Source organism: Oculina patagonica, chromosome 3 (assembly GCF_052425735.1).
Source record: "Oculina patagonica isolate OP01 chromosome 3, crgOcupat, whole genome shotgun sequence".
Lineage (NCBI taxonomy): Eukaryota > Metazoa > Cnidaria > Anthozoa > Scleractinia > Oculinidae > Oculina > Oculina patagonica.
The window spans coordinates 2,478,659-2,488,512 of record NC_135760.1 but is presented as its reverse complement, the minus strand read 5'-3'; the positions used below and the strand labels follow the sequence as shown (position 1 = coordinate 2,488,512).

The following is a 9,854-nucleotide window of genomic DNA, read 5'->3' as shown; positions in this document are numbered from 1 at the left end:
AAGATAACAACGCGACACTTCTTTGGTAATATGAATAATTTGCAATTTAAATTTTCAAACGTATGCGACCACGCACCGAATAGTTTTCTTATGAATTTTTCATTGGTTTGTCTTCACACAAAAATGAAAATGATTACGGGAAAATACCTTTGCTTCGAACCATGGGAAAATAAGTTTTAAAAGTAACAGTTTTAAAAAAAATAATCTTCTTGAATCATCTTTAATTTCATTCAAGCTGAATCGACTCAGGGACTAATTAAAGTCTATTTATACTCTTTCAGGCAGGATTAGTTTATTTTATATCTAAGTAGAAACGTTAAATGCTGTTTTAGCTTATTTCTTTAAAGTAATGACACAAAGATGAGGGTAGCAAAGGGTTTTTGCGTGACGCGTGATGAAGGCAAAAATAAATGCGTGACGCGGGAAAATAACTAAAAGAGAAACGTGATTCGTGAATATATGAATGCATGTGACGCGTGATTTGTCTCGTAGGATATGCGTGACTCGTGAATTATTTGTTTCATTTCGTGAAAATTTCAAGTTTTTCTGAGGTTTTCCAACTTTTCCAACGTCGACATCATCTGGAAAACACAGACAAAGATTTGAAATGTCATTTTCGGCCACTTCCGTCACGCTCAAGTATTGTGAAATACTCTAGGTACCAGACCTCGAAGACACCGCGGCAGAACGCACTGCGCATGGGTGGAAAATTAACATCCGGTCAGTTTTGTATTTCCGGTTGACTATGTAATCCAGTCGCGTAAATACAAAATTCCCGTCGCGCGAAGTTTAAACACAAAACTTAAGAAATAGCAAAGAAACTTAAGGAAAAGAATGGTCTCTTTCAAAAGTTTATTTATTTTTGTAGCTTCATACTTTTGCACCATGGGGTTTCCTGCTTGCACCAACATTGAAAATGATGCTTGAAGTTTGCAGGTCGCTAGCGCTCGACAGTCGACAGCAGCAATTCGTTTTCACGGTTTCTATTACTTTTCCCGCTTTAAATTGCTCGCAAATAAAGTGCGACAAATGAGAAAACAAAACTACGTAAAACCAAAATAAAGAACCACTGAACTTTCAGGTTTAGGCGAGTTAAATAAATCTTGCCTTCACTGAGAAAAAAGTCACAAAACAAGAAAGAAAACAACATTTGCTCAGTGTTTGCTTGGTTCAACAAGAATGAATTGAGTCTTCGATCGATACTCCCGTACTACCTGGAGTTTTTGCTGGATTAAAAGCTGTTAGCCGAGAAGCTAAACAAGTTTATAATGTGTTTTAATTCAAGACAAAGGCAATTTTATTTCTTAATCCTCCTCACAAGGTCGAATATTCGTCTACTTGGCGGATGTTTTTCTACATTTCCAGTCCGTGTGGCTGCCTCACGCGCAAACACGAAACTTGCAGATTCGCACATGGCGTTCAATTTACCAATTCAAACTTTCAGACTATCGTACCGGTTCTCTCTCTTCAATCTGAAAGGAAAAGCAGAATCATAGACTTGTTTTACAACTTGCTTTAAACCAAAAAGTGAAAACCGAATAATTAAAAATCGGGACTCACTGCCGGGTGTAATCCAACTGAGTTTTTATACCTCTGAACAAAAAACAAACACGAAGCGATCGCGTGCTCTCATTTCCAAAAAGATATTAAGGTCCGAAGTTTTAGGTTAAATAAATGTAGAACTGAAAATAATCAAAGCTATGAATTTAGTCAAGGTTAATCGATGAGGTGAAACTGGCAAGTAAAACTCCGCCTTCCCGCCTTGTGTGAAAGATAAGCTTAAATTTAAGCTTATTAAAGCTCATCTACTGCTCAAATTCAGAATCAAAACCTTAGTGAATCCGCGACTTACCTTTTCTAAATCTATCGAGTATTGTTTCGGTCATATTTAGCTTGTTATCCACGACGACAGCAGATTAAAACACCGCAATTCACGAAGCAAAACAACTAAACGTAGGCAATGATTGACCTTGAACGGAAAGCGTGACGAGTGTCGACGAGTGAAGCCCGTTGAGTGACTGCAAAGGCGACCGGAAGGACCGGAAGTGCTAAATTCAGCGCATGCGTAGACGTTCTGCCGCGGTGTCGACCTCGAAAGGTCAACATCACGACAGCATGACCTTTGAGTCTTGAGGATTTCTCGCGCGTGTCACGGTTGCGCCTTCTCGTTTTTCAGTATTTTCATGACTTTCATGTCAGCATGGAAAACAATGCCGAAATCCTGTCTTCTGCGACCAACAGTACAACTACCGACGTGAAGGTTCTAGTGTCTTTCTTCCTTTGTGATTCCGGATCAGCCAGTAGACAAATGAATCAAGCGACTCACAAAGAAAAGTTCAATGTGCCAATCGATGCCAGTCACAAGGACTTGCATAATTTTATAAAGCATTTGGTGGCATTTACGGCACTTAAGGATATTGCTTTAGCGAAAGGTTTGGGAAAAAATCCCGAAGTCACTATCGCTCGGGTCCAAATAAACAAAAGCGGCGGCGTTGACGTGTTTTCAATACGCACTCAAGATGCTTGGGAACACGAATTTCCTGGTCTCATGAACGGAAACGGGATGCTTCAAGGTAAGCGATTTGAATTGATCTTAACATGCAAAAAATTATTTCATATAAGTAAAGGGTCAGTAAACAATGACATCCAATTTTCGTATGTTGTCTTTCGCTTTCACTGAGTCTGAGTGGTCTCCGTGGGGAAAATAAAATACGTTAGCGACGTTATTGAGCTTACACAGTAGTTTCTCTTATTACGCGCCATCTTGACCCGCAGGCAAAGCGGGTAGAAATCACAGTAATTGAATCCGACGGCAAATATCTTTTAAAAAAATTGAATCCTGGATAACTTATGAATTGTAAAGTTAAGATACTAGGGAAAAGTTTTTATTCGCCGAGTTTGAAGAACGTAGCTGGGCTAGAAAGCGTTCAGTTATGTTTTTAATTTCCCATACATTTGTCTGTATTTTCTCTGCAGATTTAGTGAGTTGACGCGGTTCGCGGGAAAAAAATTAAAGACAAATGTATGGAAAATGAAAAAAGGGAACTGAATGCTTTCTAGCCCCGCTAAATCCTTCAAACTTGGTGAATAAAAACTTTTGCCTAGTATCTTAACTTTACAATTCATAAGTTGTCCAGGATTCAATTTTTTAAAAGATATTTGCCGTCGGATTCCCATACAAACACTGTAATTTCTACCCGCTTTGCCTACCCGTCAAGATGGCGCGTAATAAGAGAAATTATAAGTACTGTGTAGACCTGTGTAAGCTCAATAACGTCGCAATTTTTTTCCGATTCCCATACAAACACTGTAATTTCTTCCCGCTTTGCGTAAGGCCTATTTGAAGATTTTTAATATTCTGAATTTTTTATGAGGTTTTATGAATTACGATTCAGGGAAAATATTTACTAATAAAAGATAGCATAACTCACTATACAGTTGATGATACAGCAATGATTTGGCAAACTACTGGAAAAAGAAAACCCTAACAATAAATATTTCGGAATTTGAATTTTAAGTCAACTATAAGAAGTCAAATTCTCCACTTTTCTTATACATTTACTCTTTACATTTGCCTCCAGCCAAGATAATGGCGTCAGGAAATAAAATAATATCTGGTACAAAATCATTGTCAAACCCCTCTTCCGCTTTGCGGTAACCGATGAATTTTGAAGACATTTTGGTCTGAAGAGATCTATCAGGGCCTGGAGAAGAAACACAAAAAATAGGAAAAATAATTCGATTTGCGCACAATTCACCATGCAGAAACAGGGGATAGTTAGCCTGTACTGTTAGTTTAATAGTTTAACGATGTTTACGAATTCTTTTACGATTTTTTTTTTTTCACATTTCATATAGCGTCCGTAGTCCAACGGATAACTGCCTGGGTTACTGGTGTGCCAGTCTTGAAGTTAGTGATTGAGTCATCAGACTCCAATAATCCTCAGTCGACGCAACCAGTTCATCAACCATCAACCAGTGAAACCATTTCATCGAAAAGTCGTAAACGACGTGCTGGCTCCTTAGAAGATGACGAGATGCGCGCCAAGCTCAGAAAAGGGGACTCCTATGTACGGAATGCTCGACAAGAACAAGAGCTGTCACGATTAAAAGAAGGTGGGTTATGTGGACAATATGCACTGTTTCATTAACAATTACTACCGACATTTTTTTTTTTGGCCTTTTGAAGCATTTTTCCCATTAGAAAACAATCAAGATCAGTGATTCGGTAACGCTACTGAGATAAGCTAATCTAAACTCCCTAACACAGCAACTGTGTACATGTGCTCAATCAGTAACCTTTCAACTACGAGACCGCGAGCTAAGTTAAAACCGTTGTTCTTGCTTTCATTAACAGGGCTGTTGAAACTAGGACACAGCACCACTACTGATGGCTTACGTGGGAAATGCAGAGTATGTGGGAAGCAAATCGAGCTACCGACCGACAGAAAAAGCAAAGGCAAAGTAGCTTATTTTGAAAGAAGTAAGTAAACAATGAAGCTTTACTGCTGCGCCTAAGATACCCAAGTTAAAAACTGACCAAGCATAGTTTTTCTTTTTAAAATATGTTTTTTTGTTATTTAAACTTTTCAACAGAACATTATCAAAATTGTTGCCGGAAAAGGGCATCTGCAACCGCTGCAGCCGCTGCATCCACCAGAGAGCAAAAGGAACAAGAGAGGTCTAGGAATTTCTTATCATCATGGGTTAACGCCACGTCAGTACCTGCAAACACGCCTGGTCAAACAACGTCAACGTCCAGGCCTACGGTGGTGGAAACATTTCCAGATTACCAAGATCCTCTGGATATGCAAGACTTAGACCTATCTTCTAAGTAAAGTTACATGCTTGTTACATTTCTTGTATCTAAATTTTGTTTAGCCAGTGCCTGTGAAAAACAAAAAAAACAGAGGCTTTTATCATTGTTATAGACGTATGTTACAAAAATATTGAATATGTTCGGTTTAGAATTAATAAAAAAAGTTTCATTGCTTTGGACAAATGAGTGCATTTCAACACTTTTGTCTACCGCTTGATTTCAATGTGAACATTTAGGAGAAATTGTATCAATAATTTTTTTTTTATAATTGTACCACTTGTAGTGTCCAAGAAGGGGGGACTTCACATCAATCCTATGCTCAGCTGACAACTGCAGACCTAGAAGGTCCCGTGCTCCACGCTTATGATAGTTTCGGCGAGTGTTCGTTTGTAACAGAAGAGGAAGTAATGGCGTCTACAGCAGAATCAGATACAGATTTCAGAGATGATGATCTGTCGTCAAATGAATCCTCCTTTGCTAATGACAGTTTTATGTCGGATGAAGAGTATGAAGTCAGTGATGGAGATTGGAAGATTTTCCCTCTTGTTCTTACAGCCGCAGACAATGTGTGTGTTAAACTGAGCGAACTTATTGAGAGTGGCAAGGTACCGAGAGACAAAATATTTTATAAATATTTAAACGACATGGTGCACATCATGATTAATTATGACCACAAGTTTGATGACGACGTCGTTGAATTCTTCAACACTATTGAGTATCTAGGTGGTGGGAGTACCGTGAACTTCATAAGGGGTCCAATGTACCATGGACAGGGTAGGGGAGGAGTAAGAAACGTAGAGAATGCTGCATTCAACTTAGGGGGTCCATCAAAAACAACGCGAGATAAAAGGAAAGGAGGATATACTACAAGAAGTGGTGTTTTGAAGGATTTGCATCTAGCGTTTATCACTTTAGCCGGCGAAAGCCCTTCCAAGGTTTCCCCCTTAGTTGAGACAAAATCTGTGAAAGTTTTTGGGATTGCAATGGAAAACGATGGAACGGCTATTAAACCAGGAATTCAATTTGATGAAAGGATGAAAAGGAATATCGGCCTAAAGCAACACGTTGATCTGAAATTTGTTAAAGAGAATCCAAGTCCAACTGCAGAATTCCTTCGAGAAAACATAATCACTGAAGTGAATGTTTCATTCATCACATCGCTCTGTAATACTATTAGCATGCCTGTAGCTGTTAGTTACCATACTAAGGGGGGAAAGACGGGGGAGGATATGAAAGAGCTTCTTCTTGGCCAAATAAAAACTTTACAGTTGTGTAAAGGCTGTTTGGAGCGGACACCTGCAAATGAGCTAACTGTGAACTTCGCGGAAGGAGTCTGTGCTAGTAGCTGTGAAGAATGCTTGGCAGACAGGAAAGTTTGTAACACGTGTGCAGAGAAGAACCAACCAAGCCATGCACCATGCCTGCGAGCTTGTGACCAGTGTCTTCGAGATGAAAGACAGTGTGAACGGTGTGTCGTTCTTGTTCTTACAACTGACTGTGAAGAGGGTAATAAGAAAGCGATGGAGTTGATCGAGCAAATGCAAGAAAGTAAGACCATTGACCCAGCATTAGAATATCTAACATTTTTTCCTGACAGCGTCCATGTGGGAAAAAGTTTGAAGTGTAGCTTTTGCAACTGGTTTATTCTCTTAAATGGCGAAAGAGGGTGCTTATCAATAATTCAGACTTTGAGGGATGATAGTAATCCAGCCATTAGAAAAAAACTACGGAAACTCTTAAAGGCAGAGGATGTGCAGAATAAAGATCGCATGGCTGTCGACCCAATTATACGCCTAAGTAGTCCAGGGGTACTAGATGCCCTTAAAGAAGTCAGCAACGTAGTTCACCAATTAGTCCCTGAGAAGTACCGCTATTCAGAGAGCAACAAAGTTGGTATGTTCCCCCACCCGATCACCATAACTTGTGGCCAGGAAGGGAAGCTTTTCTTCCTCGACCTGAATCCTCTCAAGCGTTCAACGCGTCTTGTGGAAGCCGATTTGCACAACCCGGTTCGTTTAAAAGTCGTCAAAACGCAGATTCCCATGGCCCGCTCGCTTTGCTACTTGAAAGGGATCGGTAGTGTTGTTATATGTTGTCATGAAGACCAGGTTCTTCAAGTTGTTGACATAGAAGATAGAATTACATTGAAAGCTTCTCGTTTGAAAGATCGAGCTTCCCTAGTGGCAGAATTGGAAAGACGCGGAGAATCACCTGAAGGGACGGTGAAATGTCTCAAGCAAAGATTGGAAGAATGCTTGCTAGCGGAGCAGCGTATGTACCTAAGTCAAGGAAAAAAGGCCGACATTGTTCATTTAGATCAAGATATCAAGCCCTCCACTATCTGCGCCTTAAGTGACCATTTACTGGGATGTTCGTGTGACGCAAGTAGAGAAGTATATACTATCGAGGTCCAGACAAATGGTCACTTTCTGAGCGGAACGGTTAGCAAGTTTTGTGACTTTACACCTCTGTGTGATCCAGTCCGAAGCATGTGCTTATCCACCGATGGCTATCTTGTGTTAGCGCATAACAACGGAATCACCAAATTCAAAATGGCAGATCAGGATGTGGAAGAATATCCAATCGCCAATGGAGGGCAAGCAGGCTCCAGTATACAGGCAGTTGCTCCGCTTTCAGGAGGGAAAGTAGCCTTCACCGACCAGACAAGTAGACAAGTGAAGCAGATTGAAAGTAACGGCGCCGTAACTATCATTGCTGGCAACGGAGAAGAAGGAAACAAGAATGGCTGTGGTAGCTTCGCTTCCTTTGGTCAGCCCATGGGTTTGTGCACCGAGGGCGACAATATTTTCGTAACGGATGGCCAAATAGGCTCAGTCAAACTGGTGACGACAGTTACTGGGACGATACAGTTTCTGGGACACCTGGGAAAGTTCTATGGTGCCTTTTCTGTCCATCTAAAAAACAAAGAGGTAAAAAGTCACACAATTGAGGAGGCCTACCTGATGGTAAAAGATGTTTCTTCCTACATCAATTCGACAGTTTCAAGTGTGCAAGAAATTCGTAATTCCAACGGAGTAACAAACGGGCCACAGGGCACTGTAGCATCGAAAACAGTTAAGTCTGTGCATCTTGTGGAGAAAGGACTCAACAATCTAAGATTGAATCTAGCAGAGGTAAATCCAAACTTCAACATGGAACCAAAAGTCTGTTTAACACTGCAAGTCGAGTCTCAACATGCCGTCAGTCATTTCAAACATCCTTCATGTACAGCTCTTGAGTACGCAAAGGATTTCGGAAACACAATGCATGAATCTCTCAAGCGCACGTCACAATGGGCAGCGTATTACTTCACGCACAGAAACTCGTACTATCCAGTTCCTGAAAACCACGTATCCCTCAATGACATCCCAAAAATGTCCCCTCTGCCCAATAAAGAAATGTCGCAAAAAGACCAATCTACAATGCGTGAATGGGCTCACGAGCACGGCAAGGCAGTAAGGCAACGGACAGTGAGGCAGTGTACAACAAAACATAACGCAGGAACTCTGCCTTTAAACATGTACCAAAAGGAGTTACCCATTGGGGAAAAAGTAACATTGGAAGACAATCAAGACTCGGAATATGACTCCGGCTCGGACGAGGAGTCAACTGATTTAGCCGAAGACCCAGGCGGAGCTTCCTCGGTGGACCCTGATGTCAGCAGAAATGCGATAAACTTTTTATCTAGATCAATTCATACCCGCTCTGGCAGGGTTATTTCTCTGTCCCACAGAGCGCTGGCTTCGTACCAGTAAAACAATAATTATTCCCTTGATAGTTCATTGTTTGAAACTCTCACCTGTGATGAAATCATTCCGTAGCTATACGGTCAATTGCAAGGAAGCTATCCACATAAGATTTCATCCTAATTACAGACAATTGAACTATTAAGTCGAGCTCATCGCCTTACGAACGCTAGCAGAAAGCAGTTGAACATCCTCGAACATCGCGATTTACATCCCAGTGAACTACATCGTAAAGACAAAATGATAAAACACTTCATTATAACTGCTTCTGACACCATGATAAACAATCACAAACTCTTTTACCCTCATGATTTGACCACAGTATCTTGGATCCATTGTTTCTGAGGCAAAATGAGGTAAGAGCTGTCGCTTATGCCAATTTAAATTCGTGACGCGTGAAATTTTGTCTTAAGTATACGTGACGCGGGAATTAAGTAAAAATTTGTGCGTGAAACGGGACCACCACCCCCCCCTTTGCTACCCTCAAAGATTTTTAGTGAGACTACAGTTTTTTTTACAGATCCCCCCCCCCTCCCCCCAATGCTCGAATAAAATGTAGTAGACTACGAGCAGTCCCTATTTTTTCGCAGAGTCCGTCGAGCTTGAAGCGAAATTTTTTTCGAAAAGTTCGTCGAGCTTATAGCGAAAAAATTACGCGCGGGGGGAGGAGGCGGGGCAAGGCGAGAAGCGAAAAAAAATAGGGACTACCCGCAAAGCCACAGCGTTTGACCTTTCACGGCCGAGTGATTTTTGGCTTCAATTTCAAATCTAATTTGCCGTGTCCAATAATATTTCCGCATTTTGACGTACTGTCAATTGACACCGCTGCACTTGGTTGGGTTTGTCACGTACGCATCAAACTCAAAGCTTTTTTGATGAATCGTCTGCAAAGTTTTATCTCTGGCGATTTATACAGTTCCAGCAATGTTAATTTTTTAACACTGATTCACCTCTATGGGCTACTTAATGTAAAGGCAGCTTGATGTAAGTGTTTAAAGCGCTTCTGTTTGTTTAAATTTGTTTATTCCCGGCTTGTAATTACGAAGCTCGCGCAAAACAGCCGTTGTCTTGTTTACGAGCCTTGAATTTCTGTGGAATAAAGCTACTTTTGGTTGAATTCTCCTCTCTTATTTTCGCTCCGTACTTTGGCGGCTTGCTGCTCATACACTGAATTAAAAATGTTCTTCGGAGATGCAATTTTATAGCGACAAAGTACGATTCAAGAAGCGATTTCGAGAGCTCAAAAGCTCCCGCTCCCATCGCTTCGCAATATGACATGCAAGTGTTAA

At 40.8% G+C, this 9,854-nt stretch overlaps 1 protein-coding gene across 1 annotated transcript; it reads left to right on the top strand.

Annotated features, from left to right (window-relative positions):
- Window positions 1-2,200: 2,200 nt before the first annotated feature.
- LOC144645790 (uncharacterized) lies at window positions 2,201-8,574 on the top strand. Its single transcript, XM_078505334.1, has 2 exons — window positions 2,201-2,452; window positions 6,505-8,574. Exons 1-2 carry the CDS (start codon window positions 2,201-2,203, stop codon window positions 8,572-8,574), a joined length of 2,322 nt encoding a protein of 773 aa, XP_078361460.1.
- Window positions 8,575-9,854: the final 1,280 nt, after the last annotated feature.